The sequence below is a fragment of the Panthera leo genome, chromosome D1 (assembly GCF_018350215.1).
Source record: "Panthera leo isolate Ple1 chromosome D1, P.leo_Ple1_pat1.1, whole genome shotgun sequence".
NCBI classification, from domain to species: domain Eukaryota; kingdom Metazoa; phylum Chordata; class Mammalia; order Carnivora; family Felidae; genus Panthera; species Panthera leo.
Window position 1 is genome coordinate 56,129,671 of NC_056688.1, and position 21,670 is coordinate 56,151,340.

The 21,670-nt window shown below is 40.1% G+C and overlaps 1 protein-coding gene across 2 annotated transcripts in view; it reads right to left on the reverse strand.

Moving 5' to 3' along the window:
• Positions 1-21,453, reverse strand: part of UVRAG (UV radiation resistance associated) — a 297,399-nt gene extending 275,946 nt beyond the window's left edge. For both annotated transcript variants that reach the window (XM_042904090.1, XM_042904092.1), the window contains exon 1: positions 20,369-21,453. In XM_042904090.1, the coding sequence (XP_042760024.1) occupies positions 20,369-20,485 (117 nt within the window). In that variant the 5' untranslated portion in view covers positions 20,486-21,453. The remainder of the gene's footprint in view (positions 1-20,368) is intronic.
• Positions 21,454-21,670: the final 217 nt, after the last annotated feature.

Here is a 21,670-nt window from a genome sequence, read left to right on the forward strand (position 1 = left end):
TATGAATATATTATCCACTTTTTAAAATAAAACAAAATTTACATTTTTAAAAAAACAGAGGGGCGCCTGGGTGGCTCCGACTTTGGCTCAGGTCATGATCTTGCAGTTCACGGGTTCGAGCCCCACGTCGGGCTCTGTGCTGACAGCTCAGAGCCTGGAGCCTACTTCGGAATCTGTCTCCGGCTCTCTCTGCCCCTCCCCCACTGGTGTTCTGTCTCTCTGTATCTCAAAAATAAATAAACATTAAAAAAATTTTTTTTTAAAAACCAGAAATGGCAACCAACCTTTAAGCACAGATATCTGTGATAGCCATTACCAGAAGCAGTGTGACACAGTGGTAAGAGTTCAAACTAGAGTCAATAATCCTGAACTCTGGGTGGTTCTACCATTTACTCATGGGCAAATCACTTACTCTCTCTGAGCTTGTTTTCCCTCCCATAAAATGGAGATATTTCCTGCATGCCTACCTCTGTGGGTTATTTTAAGGATCAAATGAAATAATGGATATAAAAGCTCTTTGAAAAATCACAAAGTACTTTATAAATATAAAGTATTAACAGAAATAGGAATGTTGAGAAAGGGATGTGGTTATCAGTGTAAGATGATGAATTGGTTTAGGCATTTCTAATTTGAAGTGAAGAGACAGATTTAGAATTCATTTATCTAAATAAAGGTGCTATGGTCTCAAGTATATAACAGATTTCCAAAGGACAACATTCAGTAAATAGAATTACAAAACTACAAAACTGGAAACCCTCCTGAAGGTCACCTAAGCCTTTGCTACTCAGGATCACATGGGAACTTGCTGGAAATACACAACCTCAGGTCCCACTATAGACCTACCCAGTCTAACACGATCCCCAGGTAATTTTTATGTACATTTTAAGTTTAATAAGCACTAATATAGCCATCTTATTCATTTTTCAGATAATAAAACTGGGGCCACAGGGGCACCTGGGTGGCTCAGTTGGTTAAGCATCCGACTTTGGCTCAGGTCATGATCTCATGGTTCATGGGTTCGAGCCCCACGTCAGGCTCTGTGCTGACAGCTCAGAGCCTGGAGCCTGCTTTTAATTCTGTATCTCCCTCTCTCTACCCTTCCTCTACTCATGCACTGTCTCTCTCTGTCTCTCAAAAATAAATAAATGCAAAAAAAAAATTTTTTTAATACAAATAAAATAAAACTGGGGCCATTAGTAAAGGTACTTAGCCATGTTCACACTGTTAATAAATACCAAAATCAAAATGTGGAGCCAGGCCTGATCTCTTGGACTACGTGTATTTATATGCATGAACAATATGTATTTGCTTCCCAGAATCTGTGTTTCAAAACCTCAGAGGCATCTTTGCCTTGCAGATATCCCATGCCCCCACCCCATTTCTGATCAGCCACCAGCCCATCAATTCTTTCTTTCTTCACAGTATCTCTGGCATATGTTCCTTCTTTTCCACATCCTTCATTCACTGCCCTAAAACTATGGCTGTGCTTACCATGAAAAACCAGCTTCCTTCTCTTACGCATGTATCAACTTCCTCTTCTGCAAACAAGAGCTCTCTTACAAATAGTAAGCTCTAAATAATTCCTAAAGAAGATGCAAGCCATTAAAAAGCATTAATATTAGCATAAGTGATTCCTGGCAGAAGCTATGTTTGAAACCTAGCAAGAATAGCAAACTAGAATTTGGTAATCCTAATCCAGAAACTTCCTGTTTTCACTCCTGCTATTTCTTTCCCATCACCTCCTCCTCTTTACCCTAGAACTAGCCCAGGTTGCCTTCACCTAATAAGACCCTTCCACCACAATCAGGCTTTACTACATATATCCAAAGGCTCCAGATCTACTTTCTATTACGTCTTCCATCCCAATGTGTCCCAATAAACTCTCAACATTCACAAACATTCTCGTATCTTCATAATTCTCTCCTATAAACTGTATCCTAACAAACCAAACTATTTCAACATTTCTTGAGTACCCATAATGTGCCAGGAACTACACAATAAAACGGAAGTCTAAATACTTTTGAATATCTTTCCTACATAAATTTAGGAAATTAAAAGCCCTGGTCTCTGCTCTGCTGGCATTTCTACACCAAGAAGTTTTGACGTGTTTAAGAGCAAATAATATAGGCAGACTTTTACAGATGCTCAGGCACAAGAGCTGTAGACAGACAGAGTAAGCCCCCCACAACACGAAGGCTGACTCCTGTGCAACAGTCTGTACAGCACGAGGGTTAACAGTTGTAGGACTCTCATGTACAAACTGGGTTCAATTAAATCAACCTGAAAAAACAAAGGGAGTGTGCTTCAATTCAAAATCAAATTGTGGGCTATTTGTCCAATGATCCCAAACGCTGCCTTTGTATTCTAGCCTAGACTTGGCAGACAGGTTTGAGCCCCACTGTGCTGCCACCAGGGAATGTATTTAAGCTCTCAGAAGCTTCACATTCCTCATCTGTAAAGGGGAGCTAATGACAGGCTGTATTTCACAGAACTGTAATGAGGAGCACATACAGTAACTGCAAAGTACTTAGACACAGTGCTGGAACCATGATAGTTCAATAATGTTACTATTATTCTCAATCACCCTAGAGTTTCCTCATTCTTTTGTGGTCAGTTTACCTGTAGAGCTTCAAAGTCTATCCACTGAACTGGAGGTATACAGGTCTGTGAACGTACAGGCAGAGATGAAACTAGAAAACTGCACTTTAAATCCAACAAGCAGAGTGAGATAGTGGGAAAAGCTTTGAATGTAGAACCGGAATAGTTGCAGATGATGAACTCTAGCTCTTCCATGTTCTTGTCTGAGCCTTGATTTTCTCCCCTGTCAAATGGGAGAGATGGCTCTAACTACTGTGGCTAAAATACTGAGAATGGTTTTAAAGAGATTAGCTACTACAAACAAAGCAGCATGGGAAAAGACAACAGGGTAAGAATGGGAAACCTGTTCATGAATAACTTTTAAAGGAAACTTCTACAATGGTATGTGACAAGAAGCCATAAATCTTGGGAGGAGGGAAATCTGGCAGTAAATGGTAATCACAAAGTTAGAATAAAATGAATACCTACAATTAAGCAGACAAACAGCAAATCACCCTTTATGACCCAGCTCCAGAATTCCCACTTTTGATATATCCTTCCTGACCTTCCTGTCCCATCCACTACCCCAAATGAAGATGATCACTCCTCCCTTCTATGCTAGGACTACACTGTGGACATGCCACCATCACAGCACTTGCCACAATCGTGCTTTATTGCCAATGCCCCCCCCCCCAAAAGAGGGGTGATTTCTAAATACAGAAACCAAGTTTTATTCTTCTCTATGCCCACAGCCCTTAGCACAGTCCTGGTACAAAGTAGGTCCTCAGTAAGTGTTTGATGGATGAACCAATGAGTAAAGCACAGACAATCTTAGCTATTTCACTAGGCCATCTAAGGCAGTGCCCTTGCATTTAAAGTTATATTTTATGCATAGCTCTTAATAGCACATATTTTAAGGGCGCCTGGGTGGCTCAGTCAGTTAAGTCAGTTAAGTGTCGACTCTTGATTTTGGCTCAGGTCATGATCTCACGGTTTGTGAGTTCAAGTCTGCATCAGGCTCTGCGCTGACAGAGTGCAGCTTGCCTGGGATTCTCTCTCTCTGCCTCTCCCCTGCTAGCACAGTCTGTCTGTCGGTCTCTCTCTCTCAAAATAAATAAACATTAAAAGAATTAAAAATGAAAAAAATAAAATAAACCAACCCTTCTGAAAAGCCAAGCCCCCAAACTCATTCATATAATAAACATTTTTTTAAAAAACGGCACATATTTTATCATAACTCTTTGCCCTTCTGTAGCCTCAATGATTATAAGCTCCTTAAGGACCAAAACTGTGACTTTCTATCCCACGTGGCTAATGTGCAGCCACACAGATATTCACTAAATGTCTCTTGAGAGAAGACGGGAATGACAGATGTACGCACACTGCTGCCTTGCCACTCAGGCCTCAGTCTCCCCTCGTTTAGGAGTGTTGTCAGCAGTCTCTTCACCACTCTGTCCACTACCACTGACTCTTCATGTGTCAACTACACTTGAATAAAAAACAATTAATGAGTTAAAAAACAAAATACGATCCTGCCGTTCTTGCTTATAATGGTACGATGCCCAAGTCAGACTGGGAAATGTGGAGGGAGCAGTAAGAGCTGGGAAATCATTGTTTTGTCACATCACAGCCAAGACTGGCTCAGACAAGAATCATCAATGGATGATAATGGATGACAAGTCTAGAGGGGGAGGAGTAGGATATATGTATGTTCTCTAAGTGTCTCCCTACAAACTATTCACTAGTCACGTTCATGCAGGCGCACGTACAGACACACACAGAATGACAAAGTTGAGAAATCAGATAACATCTTGACCAGGTGACAAAACTGAACATCACCAGTGAGGGACAAATGGACACTGTGTGCCTCCAAAGGTCATACTGTATACTGTATGAAGGACACATCACCATGCACAAAATACTCCAAGTGAGAATGAGTAATCTGAATCTAATCATGAGGAAACATCAGATGAACAAAAAATGAGGAATGTTCTATTTTTAAAAGGGAAGAAGTGGTTTGTAATATGACACTGACATTAAAAAAAAAAAAAGACAAAAGCTGTGACAAGCTCTTAAAGAAGAGATAAGACAATTAAATGCACTACCTGACCCTAGACTAGATCATGAAGTGGAGGAAGAAAATTTCTATAAAGGACATTATGCAATCAACTGACAAAAGTGGAATATAAACCACAGATTAGGTAAAAGTATTATATCAATGTTAATTTTACTGAAGTTGATAACTATACTGTGGATATGAAAGAGAATATACCTACTTAGGAAATACATACTCAAGTATTTAAAAGTAAAAGGTCATGGAGCGCCTGGGTGGCGCAGTCAGTTAAACGTCCAACTTCAGCTCCGCTCATGATCTCAGGGTTCATGAGTTCAAGCCCCGCATCGGGGTGCTGACAGCTCAGAGCCTGGAGCCTGCTTCAAATTCTGTGTCTCCCGCTCTCTCTTCCCCTTCCCTGCTCATACTCTGTCTCTCTCTCAAAAATAAACATTAAAAAAAATTTTTTTAAAGGTTGTGATACATGTAATTTAACTTCAAATGATTCACATACACAAAAACATTTATCTATATCTGTACATACAGAAAGAGAGAGCTTGCAAATGACAAAGCAAATGAAATAATGTTAACAGGAGACAAATCTGGGCAAAGGATATAAAGATAAAGTGTTCTTATACAAGTTTTATTTTTGCAATGTTTCAATAAGCTTGAAATTCTTTCTAAACAAAAAGTCTTTTCAAAAAGGAAAAGGAATACAAGTCCTAGCTAATGCAATAAAACAAGAAAAGGTATAAAAGAATACAGTTTGGGAAGGAAGAAATAAAACTGTTTCTGTCACAGATGACATGACCATCTATGTAGAAAACCCGAGAAAATGAACAAAAAAACTCCAGGAACTAATAAGCAATAATACCAAGGTTGCAGGATACGAGTTAACATGCAAAAGCCAATCTCCTCTATATCAGCAATGAACAACTGGAATTTTAACTTAAAAACACAATAACATTTTCATTAGTAGCCTCAAAAAATGAAATAGGAGGTATGAATCTAAGAAAATATGTACAAGATCTATATAAGGAAAACTACAAAACTCTGATAAAAAGATATCAAGGAAGAACTACAAAAGTGGAGAAACATTGTATATTCATGTATACGAAGACTCAATATTGTCAAGATGTCAATTCTTCCCAACTTGATCTATAGAGTCTATGCAATACCAATCAAAATCCCAGCAAGTAATTCTGTAGTTATTAACAAACCGATTCTAAAGTTTATATGGAGAGGGCCAAGGACCCAGAATAGCAAACACGATATTGAAGGAGAACAAAGTTATGGGGCACCTGGGTAGCTTGGTCGGTTAAGCACCTGACTCTTGATTTTGGCTCTGGTCATGATCTCACAGTTTTTGAGATTGAGGCCTGGTCTGGCTCTGCACCAAGCAGAGTCAGACCTGCTTAAGAGTCTCTTTCTGCCCCTCCTCCACTGGCATGCTCCCATGCACCTCTCTCTCCAAAAAAGAAAAAAAAAAAAAAAAGGATTTGAAGGAGAACAAATTTAGAGGACTGACACTATCTGAGACTTATGATAAAGCTACAGTAATCAAGACAGTGTAGTATTGGCAAGAGAATAAAAAAAAAAAAAAAAATCAATGGAACAGAAAAGAAAGCCCAGAAATAGACCCACATAAGTATAGTCAACTGATCTTTAACAAAGGAGCAAAGGCAGTATAATAGGGCAAAGTCTTTTAAACAAATGGTGCTGGAACAACTGGACATTCACATGCAAACAAATGATTCTAGACACAAACCTTACATCCTTCACAAAAATTAATTCAGAAAGAGATTATAGACCTAACTATAGGTCTATAAAACTCATAGAAAATAACACAGGAGAAATCTAGGGTGATCTTGGGTACAACAATTACTTTTTAATTTTTTGTTTAATGTCTGTTTATTTTCGAGAGAGAGAGAGACAGCACAAGCAGGCAGAGAGACCAGGAGACACAGAATCTGAAATAGGTTCCAGGCTCTGAGCTGTCAGCACAGAGCCTGATGTGGGGCTTGAAATCAAGACCAGCAGGATCATGGCCTGAGCCAAAGCCAGATGCTTAACCGACTGAGCCACCCAGGAGCCCTTTTAGGTATAACATCAAACACATTCTGCATGAAAAGAATAATTGACAAGCTGGACTTCATTAAAATTTAAAACTTCTGTTCTGCAAAAGGCAATATTAAGAGAAAGACAAGCCACGGACTAGGAAAAAATAATTGCAAAAGTCACATCTGACAAAGCACTGTTACCCAAAATATACAAAGAACTCTTCAAATTCAACAATAAGAAAACAAAACAACCCAACTGTAAATTGGACCAAAGACTTTGGCAGCTCACCATACAAGATACACAGATGGCAAATAAGCTCATGAAAAGATGCTTCACCATTTTTCATCAGGAAAATCCAAACTGAAACAAGGTGCCACTACACACACCTAGTAGAATGGCCAAACTCCAGAACATTGATAGTACCAAATGCTGACAAGGATGTGCGGTAACAGGGACTCCGAATTCATTGTTAGTGGGAGGCAAAATGGTACAGCCACTTTGGACGTCAGTTTGGCAGGTTCTTATAAAACTAAACATACTCTTCCCATACATTCCAGTAATCATGGTCCTCAGTATTTACTCAAGGGAGTTGTATGATTCCAACTATATGACATTCTGGAAAAGGCAAAACTATGGAGACAATAAAAAGATCAATGGTTGCCAGGGCTTAAGAGGGAGTGGGGGATGAACAGATATAGCAAAGGAGATTTTACAGCACTGAAACTACTCTGTATGATAACTATATTGGTGAATACATGTCATTATATATTTGTCCCAAACCATGGAAGATATAACACAAGCCCTAATGTAAACTATGGGCTTAGGGTGACAATGATGTGTCAATGCAGGTTCGCCAACTGTGACTAACATACCATAAAGAAGGGGATATTGATAATGGGAAATACTATGCATGTGTGGGGTCAGGGGAATCTGGGAAATCTTTGTACATTCTGCTCAATTCCACTGTGAATCTAAAACTGCTCCAAAAAAAATCAAGTCTTGGGGCACCTAGGTGGCTCAGTCGGTTAAGCGTCCAACTTTGGCTCAGGTCATGATCTCACGGTTCATGGCTGTGAGCCCCACATCAGGCTCTGTGCTAACAGCTCAGAGCCTGGAGCCTGCTTTGGATTCTGTCTCCCTCTCTCTCTGCTCCTCCTTCGCTCATACTCTGTCTTTTTCTCTCTCTCTCTCTCTCAAAAATAAACACTAAAAATTTTTTTTTAAATTAAGTCTTTAAAAAGAAACCATCCCCCCCTCTACCTACAGGAGAGCCTGGCATATGTGACCCTTTGTAATCTAATCCCAAACTATACCTCTCCAACACATTTGTTCCCACCATCCTCCTCCTCTTAGCTACTTAAACTCCAGCTTCACTTAATTATCTGCCATTCCTTTTTATACTTTACCTTTTTATTCAAGTTGATCACTCTGCTGGAATACTTTTCCTCATCTTTCCCACTTCAGCTTTTGTTCATTCTATCTCTTATATTATGGTTTGTTGATATAGTTGCCTTAACCATTAGATTATGAGTCCCTCCATGGCAAGGACAATGCCTAACAAATAGTAATAGTAATAACAATAGAAGCCAACAACTAACATTTCTGGAGCACTCTGTACCAAGCACCTTTTTAAGCAAATTTATGACTCATTTAATCCTTTCAGCAACCCTACAAGGTAGGTGCTATTATGCCCATTTGATTCGAGCCTTCCTGAGGCATAGGGAGATCGAGTAACTTCCAGACTGCTCAGCTAAGAAATGGAAGGACCAGGATTTGAACCCAAGCAGTCAGTCTGGCTCTAGAAGCCATATTCTTCACCACTGTGGTATACATAGTAGAAACTCAAAAAAATAACAGCACAGAACAGAGTTGAACACAGTGTTTGCGGAATGAAAATTCCACAACGGGACCAAAGTAAAGCAACTGGCAACTGAGAAAAAGGAGGCACAGAGGTTTAAAATGTTTAGAGATACAAATAATCTAATCTCTCTCCAATCTTCTCTTGTAAAAGCTAAGAACCGAAGAAGACCAAAGTGCTTTTCCCAAAGTTACCTTAGTTACTCCCTGAACCAGTTTTACAAGTCTTCCCACCACACCATATTAAAGGAATGATTATTTGTTTGTAAGAAATTGTAAAAATGGAGGTGGAGGAGGGGTGAACTGGGTGAAGGGGGTCAAAAGGTCAAAAAGTACAGATTTTCAGTTATAAAATAAATAAGTCACGGGAACGTAATGTGACTATAGTTCATAATACTGTATTGAATATTTGAAAGTTGCTATGAGAGTAAATCTTAAAAGTCCTCATCACAAGAATTTTTTTGTAACTATTATGGTGACCGGGGCGCCTGGCTGACTCAGTCAGTAGAGCATAAGACTCTTGATCTTGGGGTCATGCGTTCAAGCCCCACACTAGACATGGAGAGAAAAGAAAAGAGGAGAAGTGAAGTGAAGTGAAGTGAAGAAAAAGAAAAGAGAAAGAGAGAAAGAAGGGAGGGAGGGAGAGAGGGAGGAAGAAAAGAAGGAGGACTACATATGGTGATAGATGTTAACTAGACTTACTGTGCTGGTCATTTCACAAATTATACAAATATCAAATCATTATGTTGTATACCTGAAACTAATGTTATATGCCAATTATACCTCACGTTAAAATAATAGTAATAATATCTAACAACAGACTTTGTGAAATCACAAAAATGAAATGCACATTAAATGAAAAAAGGAAAATGATATAAAATTACAATCAAATATATTCTGGTATTCCAACAATAAGAGAAGTTGAAGAAAGATGTACACCAGCCTAATGCAATATTTAGTACACAGCAGGAATTTAATATCAATTAAATTTTTTAATCTTAAGAGGTTTTATGTTTACTTCTAAGTATCCATTTAATTTTATATATATATATATGTATATATACATATATATATATATGTATATATACATATATGTATATATACATATATATATATATGTATATATACATATATATGTATAACTTATCTAAAATACACTGCATATTTTGCTACCTCATTAAAGAGGATATTGATAGGGGCGCCTGGGTGGCTCAGTGGGTTAAGCATCCGACTTTGGCTCAGGTCATGATCTCACAGTTTGTGAGTTTGAGCCCCATGCTGGGCTCTGTGCTGACAGCTCAGAGCCTGGAGCCTGCTTCTATGTCTCCCTCTCTCCCTGCCCCTCCCCTGCTTGTGTTCTCTCTCTCTCTCTCTCTCTCTCTCTCTCTCTCTCTCAAAAATAAATAAATAAAACATTTTTTAAAATTTTTGTTAATGTTTTTATTTATTTTTGAGACAGAGAGAGACAGAGCATGAGCAGGGGAGGGGCAGAGAGAGAGGGAGACACGGAATTTGAAGCAGGCTCCAGGCTCTGAGCTGTCAGCACAGAGCCTGACGCGGGGCTCAAGCCCACGGACTGTGAGATCATGACCTGAGCCAAAGTCAGACACTCAACCGACTGAGCCACCCAGGTGCCCCAAACATTTTTTTTTAATAATAAAAAAATAAAGAGGATATTGATACATGTAACCTTTTCTTGAACATACAATATTCATGAGCAATAATTTTTAGTAATTTTCAGATAGTTTTAAAACAGCCAAGTTAATATAATATCAAAAATGCAGCTAAGGTACAATTAAGAAATTCTGCAATTCTAGTGTCCCCATCTAATAATCAAACTGATGTCTTTGATAGAAATATATGGATATCGAAAGTAAACTAGTCACTCCAGAACACCTGGACAACTGTTTATATGAAATACCTATCAAGTAGAATAAACTCCATTAAGTCAATTCATGAAAACAAGCCTGAAATACCTACTATAAATTAAATCTTTATACCTACTATAAAGTTGGGACCAACTCTCTCCTATAATGAGCACAGTGCTATAAAATACATTGACCTGGAGGGGCGCCTGGGTGGCTCAGTCAGTTAAGCGTCCTACTCTTGATTGCAGCTCAGGTCATGACCACACTGTCAGTACAGAGTCCGCTTGGAATCCTCTCTCTCTCCCTCTCTTTCTCTGCCTCTCTCTCTCTCACAATAAAAAATAATAATAATAAAAATAAATAAATACAATAAAATGTCCTAGACCTGTAATGAGTAGCATACCCACAGCCTACTTTCCTATCTTGCTTTGTGATCTATTTTCAAAATGAAAAATTAGAAAATCTTCTTCATCTTGCTGCTTCCCATATATAGCTGGATATTAACATTTTAGTGGATGAAAGCAGTACCAATTTAATGAGATTATTCTATTCATTAAGGTAGACAATCAAGGTTAAAAAAGTTTTTTTAGGGGCGCCTAGGTGGCTCAGTCGGTTAAGCATCTGACCTTGGCTCAGGTCATGATCTCACAGTTCATGAGTTCGAGCCCCGTGTTGGGCTCTGTGCTGACAGCTCAGAGTCTGGAGCCTGCTTTGGATTCTCTGTCTCCCTCTCTCTCTCTGCCCCTCCCCCACTCGTGCTCTATCTCGGTCTCTCAAAACTAAATAAACGTTTAAAAAAAAAGTGTTTTTAAAAGGGCGCCTGGGTGGCTCAGTTAAGAGTCTGACTTTGGCTCAGATCATGATTTCATGGTTCATGAGTTTGAGCCCCACATTGGAGCTCTCAGCACAGGGCCAATTCAGATCCTCTGTCTCCCTGTCTCTCTGCCCCTCCTCCATGCTCACTCTCTCTCTCTCTCTCTCTCTCTCTCTCTCTCTCTCACTCTCGCTCGCTCGCTCTCTCAGATATTTAAAAAAAAAAGTTTTTCATGATTCTAAATAAAGTTACTTTCATGTTGCTTTTTTTTTAAACGTTTAGTTTTCCTGTATTCTGATCAAAAAGCGACTGGAATTGTGACAGGAAAAATTCACATCCTCTGAAAGACATAAGCACGTTGGAGGACACAAGACCTACAGTTTCTAATCACATGCCTAGCATAATTCAAAAAGGATACTTTATAAATATCTGTTGAATAAATGGCTGACGCAGTTAAGTTTTCCTCTTTCAATAGAGGCTAACATATGAATTACTTATAGTTCAGAGTAAAACCCCTAGTAAAAAAAAGTATAATCATGGTAAAGAACACCAAGTTTTTCCTGAAAAAAAAATCATAAAAGTCTGATTGCCACTTTTACTTATTTGTATCTTCCCTTTTTTCTTACCCTGGAGTCTACTGACGAAAGCCAAAGGTAACTGCCAGTTTCCACTTCCTGATTTTCCCTACTGTTCTCAAAAAAATCAGACTGTTTCTTTCAGGATATTCTAAAAACCATGGCGGGGGGAAAAATGCCAGATATTTCAATGGACCAACAAACAAACTGAGCCGCTTAAGTGCTAGGCTCTAATGCTCAGCTTTAACAGTATCTGGCTTAGCCTTTAACCAACAAACGCACTTGACTAGAGTTTTCAATGCCTCATAACATTTCTAGTAAATGAGGTCTGTGGCAATCAGCGTCAAATATTACAGAGAATGAAATTCCTGACATCAAAGAACCCACAATCACCAGATGTTGCTGTTTCAGAAATTTAAAGAGGTAGAGAATCAGGAATTCTTAAGTGGACTACTCAAAAAAGGATAGGCATTTTAAAAAAAAGGATAGGCATGGTAAGTACCCAAAGACAAAACAGGAAGACTGATCACTTAAAATACAGAGGGATATTCCAAAGTTTCATTCTAATTCACACCATAAAAGGGGTGTGGGGGTGGAGCCTGAGTATTCTGCCTGTAAAAAGAAGTTTAAAATACAGCCTTTCTTCCACTTCTGTCCTAGCCTAAAATCCCCAGAGATGTGGAGATGCTGTGACAAAGCACAGAGATAAGTTTAAGAAACAAGTTTTCAAACACCCAGCCAAGCACAGTAGAACTACTCCCAACACCCAGGTTCTGGTCAGGTATCTGTCACTAAAAGAACAGGGCACTCAATTCACATTTGTTAAACTAATCATCTTTACTGACTCCTTCAGGAAGAGAATAAACAGATGACCAAGTGTATGGCCAGGGGAATAGTTTCACCTCTGAGAGCTTCAGATTTTGCATTTGTAAACTTCTATGATTCAAATTCAAGATTCCATCTCAAAGTAAGATGGAAAACAAGATTGTATAATACTAAACCAAGAAGGTATACTATGAATTATGTTTTCTAAAAATTCGTGTCAAGTTTTCTGTGCTGCACGCACTCTTCTACCTATATAGTCTAACTGCTAACTGATGCAAGGAATTAGAAACATTTAACTCTGCCTGAGACACTACGGTGTCATTAGACCTATAACAAAGTATAAAACCTAAAATGTTTCAACTCCTCTCTTAACATAGACCTGTCTTTAATTTTTCTAAAATACCCATGGTTTGTTACTGCATTCATTCAAGTGCTTTAAAAATGACAAATAGGGGCGCCTGGGTGGCTCAATGGCTTGAGCGTCCAACTCTTGATTTCAGCTCAGATCATGATCTCGCTGTTTGTCAGTTTGAGCCCCACGTGGGGATCTGTGCTAACAGCTCGGAGCCTGGAGCCTGCTTAGGATTCTGTCTTCCTCTCTCTCTGGCCCTTCCCCACTTACCACTCTCTCGCGCGCGCTCTCAAAAATAAATAATTTTTGAAAATGACAAATTTTCCTTTTCCCCACAGTAGTAATAAGGCTGATGGGTAAAAATACACAGATATCAAAAGTACACATTTTAAAACTACGAAAACCTAATTTGTTTTTTCATTTCACTACACACTTCAGGCCCAACTTATAAGTTTCAGTTCTGCTCTTGCTCTATTTCTAGTCAGTTTCACTTCAAAAATTTTCTGCCACAAAGTTAAGAATTGTGATCCTGTGGAGAAATTTTAAAGTAAACACTAAATAAGAACATAGCTTTTCCTTTCAAAGGAGAACTAAACATTTTCACAAGAAAAACAAAGAAACAAACAAATTAAAAAATCCTAATTAAATGTATTTTGTCATATAAAAATGATTTTTAGACTGCTGATTTTTTTCCAGTTTCTGAACCTTCCTCATATAGTTTTGTTTACAAGAGCCAAAGCAGTTCAAAAATTGCTATCATTCTATTTTATATACATGTTTTAAATTTGAGTCACAAGTAAGGGGCTCAATAAATATTTGTGGAAGGAATGAACATACATAGCACAGTACTGTGCTGCAGGAGGCATATGTTCCTAATAAGATACAACTTTCTCTCTGCCTTTAGTGGCCTTACCAACAAAACAGATTTCTTTGAAAGTACATGAAAAAAAAAATCAAATTAGATTACCAACAGTAAGATATCTAATAAACACATAAGAGGGAACTATATATCCTATATGGCTAAATTAAGCTTTCTAAAGCTTTTTGATGCTTCTACCATTTTTTTCTTGTATGTGCTTCAATCCCATTTCCTTCTTCTCTTTAGGCTGTAAAGGTCTTCAAAGGAAAGATTCATATAAAAATTAAAATTAAAAATAAAAATATACAGACAGCTCCTACTATGTAATCAGTAGTGTTTGGTAGAGGTGCTGTGGGAAATAAACTACAAAGCATCATGGTCCTGAACCTTCAGGTAACTTAAAACTTCTGTGTTTAGCCAGCGCTCTGCAAAGAGTAGGTGTCTATGGCAACTGGTAATCAAAGACCTTAACTGCCCCTGTGTTAACACTGTCTAACTTTGAAAAAGTTACCCAGACCTTAGATTCCTCATCTGTGAAAGAAGTCTTTACTGATACAAATCTCCCACGCAGAAGAATTCCAAATGATTTATGTAGATATTCTGCCCTTCAGGAGAGGGAACAGGAATCCCCACTCCTCAAGTATGGGCTGTGCATAGTGACTTTCTTCCAAAAAGGACAGTATGGAGAGTGAGCAGGAAAGAGTAACCTTATAGCAGTGTTTGTAAACCAAACACTACCTCAGCTGGTGATGATGAAGATTAACATCAATAGTAATAAGTCATGTTAACAGTATGTACACCTGATAAGACCAGATAAAAATGGCACTTTACCACCTTGGCCTTCCTCCCAAAACCCATAACCCCAGTCTAATCATGAGGGGGGAAAAAAAAACCAACATGAGACTCATTCCAATATAAGGGCATCCTACAAAATACCTTATCAGTACTCAAAACTGTCTCAGTCATCAAAAAGAAGGAAAATCTGAGGAACTGTCACAGCCAAGAGAGTAAGGAGACAGAACAACTAAATATAATGTGGTATTCAGGATGACATTCTGGCACAGAAAAAGGTCATCAGGTAAATAGTAAAGCTCCATTAACAGATGAATAGATAAACAAAATGCACAGGCTTCCTGCTGACTCAGTAAGTTGTAAGTTCAAGCCCCAAGCTGGATGTACAATTTACTTAAAAAATAAAAAAAAAAAATCCAGTATATACATATAATGGAGTATTACTTAGACTTATAAAGGAATGAAATTCTGATACATGCTACAACATGGATGAACACTGAAAACATTACGCTGAAAATAAGTCATACGCAAAAGAGCAAATACTGTAGTATTATTCACTTACATGAAGTACCTAGAATGAGCAAATTCATAGAAACAGAGCACAACAAAGTTCACCAGGGGCTGGAAGAAGGGGAAAATGGGGAATTATTGTTTAATGGGTACAGTATCTGTTTGGGATGATGAAAATTTCTGGAAATAGACAGTGGTGATGACTGCACAAACAGTCCTAACTGCCTTTGAGATACACACTTAAAAATTATTAAAATGGCAAATTTTATGTAATGTGTATTTTACCCCAATTTTTTAAACTAAGGAATACTGAATAAACTGGGGACTTTCATTAGTAATAACACATAACACATCAATATTGGTTCATTAATTGTAACAAATGTATCATACAATTGGAAGATATCAAGAATAGGGGAAAATGGGTGTCGAGTATATAGTTTCTGCACTATCTTTTCACCTCAAGTTTTCTGTAAATCTAAAACTGTTCTGAAAAATAATGTCTACATAAAAAAATTCAGGGGCTATAAATGTTAATAGAGCTAATATAGTCCACCTCTTCCAAACACAGGAGAAGAAAAATAAATGCTCTTCAAATCAGCGAAAAACATTGAGCGATCAGAAAAATTAATGCCAAGGACAAAAATAAACCTGCAATTCACGAAAGAAATTACAATGTTACATAAACCTATGCAAAGATGAAATCCATAGGGTTGTTTGAAGGATAAATGAGATCATGTACTTAGCACAGTGTTTTGTATACATTGAATGAAGCTATTAAAATATAATAATTAAAGAAATACAAATTTAAATAGCAAAAATATATACATATGTGTATACAGATGCAGGTTATACACATTCATATATGTATAAGTTATATGATTATATTCTACATATATTATACATATATATAAAATCATATTGGAAAACACTGAGAAAACTTCCGATGCCCAAAGCTGACAAAATATGATGGGTAAACAAACCCTGTCATAATCTAGTGGGAGTAGTGTGGTGGACGTGTCCTTTCAGGGAAACACTTTGCTAATATCTTCTAAAGTTAACAAAAATGAAAACATAAAAATAAAAAATAAAGTTAACAAAAATGTACATATAATAAAAGTATTCATGTACATATTTTATATGAAGTATAATTCTATGTATTTATACCAATTTAAATATATACATATATCCTTTGAGTGATTTCACTGCTCAAAATTCATCCTAAAGAAATATTAGCACAAGTGTACAAAGATACCTATACGTGTATATTCCCTGCAACAATGTAACAGATAAAACTGTACAAAGGGCTACCAACAAGGGGTTAAACAAAGCTAAGTGAACATTATTATGCAAAGTATGGTAGATGTATATACACTGACATGGATGATTGTCTAAAACAAATAATAAATAGTAAATTTTTTCTTAATTTTTAAAGGAAAGGAATAAACCAGTTCAGGGCTGTTGAAACTGGGGTTTCCATGTACATATGTTTCAAGAAAACCAAAACCGCATGCAAAACTGCGTTTAAGTATGTAAGTGCATTTTCGAAGGAAGGTGTCTATAGCTTTTACCAAATTCTTAAAGGAATATGTGGCCCCCTGGAAGGGTCACTGAACAATCACTAAAAAACCACCCATTTCTGAGTATCTACAGAAATGTAGTTTAGGTTAGACTCAAGTGAGGAAGACTCTGGGGAGGAAAGAAGTGCTCTCAATTAAACTTTTAGGACGTATTAAATGCCTCTACCACAAAACACAAAATTTTATTTCAAAACTCTAAATTTAAGGGTGTGAAGGAAGTTATTCTTCAGATGAGCTTATATTCACTAATTACAAACCTCAACCAAAAATTAAAGATCAAAAACAGTCTTCAAAATGTGTGACTAGTTCATGCTTAAATTACAATTAAAGTAAGATCATACAGAAGCAAAAGGAGGCAAAGATTAAGTAGTAAGTAGTCCCATTTGACACAGACAGGTTGACAATTATGGACTAGTTACTCACATAGACAAAGATTCAGGAGTTATGCAGCCTTAACTAAACTTTTTTTTTTAACGACAAGTGGATTAAAATAAGACAAAAATAAGTTGGGTCTTATACATAGTTTTGTGGGCTTTCTTTGAGCAAAATAGATAAGTCTTTTCCTGGAGGCAGATTAAGGTGATTCCAATACCTTTAAAACTAATACAGTAAATTAACATTTTAAACATTACAGCCATGAGAATCAATGGGACTTAATGAAAACTGAAATAAATGAGTACAAAATAGCAGGGAGACTGTCTACCCTAAGATGAAAATATACTTAGAACAGTGGCTGTCAATCAGGAGTAATTTTGCCCCTCTAAGGGACATTTGGCAGCCCCTGAAGACATTCTTGACTGTCAGGACTGGACAGGTGCTCCTAGTACCTTGTGGGTACAAGCTATGGATGTGGCTCCACATCTCACAGACTGACCTACCCACTCAAAATTGTCAACAATGCCAAGAAGCAGCCTGGGGGAACCACTGAATCTATGCTTTGAGACAATCAGCTTTAAAACAGAAATCCTAAAACAGTGTTTACTTATTTGTTTCAAAAGACTGACATCTTATCAAATACCATGGGATCCAGTAAAACGACACAATTTTCAAAGTGTCATTTAAAAGAAAGTTATCAACTGATTTTCCAATTTATCTAAACTTTTTAAATTTTGCAAAAGCCACATGGAACAACAACAACAACAAAAGACAATGAATTCAATGCTAAAAGAAAAAAGTCTTATACACACACATCCTGTGATGCTCACAGATAATACTGAGCAAAAGAATCAGACAAAGAAGACCACAAAAAAATGTGGTCTTTGCATGATACACCGTTTGCGTTTATACACCGTTCAAGCGCAGGCAAAAACCAATCTCTTGTTAGAAATTAGACTAGTAGTTCCTTTGGAGAGAAAGAAAAGGTAGAGATGGGAGAGAACATAAAGAGGACTTCTGGAATGCTAATAATTTTGTATTTCTTAATTTGGGTGATGGTTATATAACTGTGTTCACTTTGCAACAATTCATCAAGCTGTGTGCTAAATAATCAGTGCAGTTTATACAGATAACACTTTTACAAAAATGTTTATTTTTTAAATGTTACTCACACCCTAAAAACCTGAACCCTTTGACCCACAAAGCTAAATGAACGTCAGTTGCAAAAGTAAAAGTATTTTCATTATATGGGCACTTTGACCCACAAAACTAAAAAAAACGTCAACTGCAGAAGTATTTTTGTTATATAGGCTACCTTCCAAGAATTCAAGAAGGATGACACCCCCAGAAAGCTGTAAATACCATACTCAGAGCTCATATGGCATTCAGCTAAACACTTAAGCCACTATGTATCCCTCGGCACAAATCCAAAAATTTGACAAAGGCTTACAAATGCAGTTAAATTTATTCCACGGACAGTTGAGCTATTTCCCCCATTTTAAACTGTGAACTGTTATCAGAGAACATGCTCTATGCAACAAATGATGCTTCCTCTTTTCTAATCCCACATTTTCCCAAAGCTCCCCCAAGCTAAATCCCTCTTGGCCCTCAATACTTAGGATTTCTCCAGGCTGCTCCCAACAGTGCCCACCATCGCCTCTCTCAGTATCCATCCTCACAATTCACCTCCCCACACACATGAAAATTCACATTTAATGCTCATTCCTAAGGCTAGTCTTCCCCCTGCCAGACTTCTAATCTTTCCCGGGACCTCATAAATACAATCCAAACCGCACTACCCTCAAACTCCTAATATTCTCCACCAACTCGCTTCCCAACAGCACCACAAAACTAGGGCACATGCTAACCCCAGCTTTTAAATGCTCTTCTCCCACATAAAAAGTCCTGCCTCTGCACACAATTCAGCTCAGTGGCCAGTGCAGCTAAGACCTCCAGTGCAGCTCTCCGCTTTAGGACCCCCTCTACTTTTCCTGCTTTCAAACCCATCTCATTTCCCCTCCACCCCCTGCCCCAAACTCTGCTTTCTTCTTTAAGAATCTTTCCTAAGTACTAGGGCAGGGGTAGTTGAATGCAGGGTGCAGGACCGTGCTCCATCCTGTGCGAAGGTTCTCAAGTCTCAAGCACACAGCCATGGGCCCGGGCTACAGGGTCCCAACGCTGGACTGTGAAACCCAGCCTCAGCACTTCCTGACTGCAAGGCCTTGGACGTGGGATTTTCCATCTTTGAGACTCAGTTTGCTGAACTACAAAACGGGAAATCATAAAAAACAGCTATCTCATAGAACTGTCAGGATGAAATGAATTACTGGCCATTGAGCCCTTGGCACAAATCCTACATGGTTAAGTCTCAGGAACTGACAGTTTTTCCTTGGGTCCTCTTCATGGAAACAGGAATACGAGAGAGGGTGAAAGGTCCTTTCCTGGCAAGGGAGAGGTGGAGGGAAGAAGTACCATACAGACATACGGCTGACACCGAGAATTGTGTCAGATCCCCCAAGCTCAGTGCTCTCTCTTCATTATCCGCTTACAATGTAGACCCGAGAAGCCCTCAAAACCCCCGCTAAAGGATGGGGTAAGACATAAACATATACATCAGATCCTCCTTCCACGGGGAGTCCTTTGAGGAAATGAAGGAGGAAGGCGCCCGCCCCTAAATTGCTAAAACGCGATCCTTGGGGGTCTGAGAATCAGGAAGGAAACCCCAAAGCCCCAAAGGATTTCTCTTGGGAAGCCGAGGGGAGTACTTCATAACAAGGAGATGAAAAGTAAACGGTAGAAACCATAAAGATTCCTCAACTTCTCCCGTAGGAAAGAGTACCAACTGGTTTCTCCGCAAGTGGGTAGAGAAAGGAAAAGCGCTTTCCCCATCTCTCAGGTGACTCCCGGGCTTCCCCGGGTCCCTTCCCAGGAGGAATGAGGAGGAGGGTCCGCGCAAGGGAATCCCCAGCACCCCAGCTGGGGAGAGGCGGGCTCAGGCCGGGGCCCCCAGGGAGTTCCACTGGGTCTCTTCCCGTCTCTTTGCAGCCGGTCTCCAGTAACGGGATCCCTCCGGGGGACTCGGGGATCTCCCAGAGCATCGGACATCGCTGGCTCCCTCGCCTCACAATCCTGAAGTCCTCGGTCCCCCGAGTTCTCCCCGGCACTCGCCCGGGTCTCCCGGCTGGCACAGGGTCCGCCCGCCGCCCACGGGCTCTCCTCCCCGGCCTCCTGCCACCCCACCCCCTACCGAGCACCGCGAGCCCGCGGGCTTACCTGCTGAGAGGGCAGCTCCACATGCAGGGCCCGCGCGGCAGAACCGGGTGGCAACGCGGCGGCCGGGCCCGGGGGCGGCGGGGGAACCGGGCCCCCGACCGACGCGGAGGCGCTCATCTTGACTCAGGGGCCGCCGAGCGGCGGGGCCCGCGCTCCTCCGGCATCCGCCACCACAGCGTAGCCACGACCCGCCGAGCCCCTGCAGCCCCGAAACCCGCCACCCGAGAGGCAGGACGGCTCTACCCCACCTCCGGCCGCCGCGGCCGCGGGCTAAGGAAGAGCCATATTACCGCAGTGCAACCCCCACCACCCCGCCGAGACCTGGCTTGCTCATTGGTTGTGCTGCCACGGGGGCGGGACCCAACGATGGCCAAGGGGTGTGCTATTGGGTAGAAGGGCTGTCCATCGACGGCCGGAATGGGCTCGGGGCGGAGGGACCCGGGGATGGCCTAAATTGCGTCTGTCAAGCTGGGGTGAAACCCGGGGCGTTGCTTCTTTTTTCCCCAGTCTAATTGGTTCTTTCACTACCGTGGGGCGGGGTCTCCTGGTAGATCCGCAAGGGCCATTGCTCTAGGCTGGTGTCAGTTGTCAGTACAGGGAAAGAGGGGCGGGGTCTGATTAGGTAGCGCGAGCGCCTGGGCTCTGTTGTCACGTGCAGGAGGCCGGAGAGTCACCTGATAAGTGAGAGTCAGTCCTCGGAGCCACTTCCGCCCGAACCTAGTTGCCCTGGTAACCGGCCTCCCCTTGGACGGCGGGGACCCGTTTGGCGCCAGCTGGGTCGCGAAGGCTGGGCTACTGTTGCAAGTTCTCTGAGCAGCCTTTTTTCCCGAGGGGTTCGCAGGACCGTGCGAGCATTGAGAAAGAATATTTTATCGTTCGACAAGTCACCACGCAGGATGCGCTGAGACCAGAAACCTGTCGGGCAGTCCCTGCTCTTCCGTGAGCAACTCCAACCCACAAGTCCACTCCCCTCTTCGCACTCCACTAACTAGCACGCTGAGCTGCACAGTGTGTGCCAGGCACCCGGAAAACGCTGTTTCACCTCTACCAGTGTGTTGCTTATGCTATCCCTAGAAAGCCTGTGCCACTTTTCACCTTCTAGTGCCTACTTGCCCATCAAATCTCCTCCGCTGGTGGAGTCCCTTCTTCCAAAAGGCTTCCCTTATCTACTCTGGGACCCTGAGTTAGGAATCTTGCCTCTACCATATTTCTTACTATTCTATTGCATTGTCTTCTAATAAGTGTGTAACACACTCACACACACACATTGAATTCCTCGAGCCAAAGGACCTTGTCATTCAT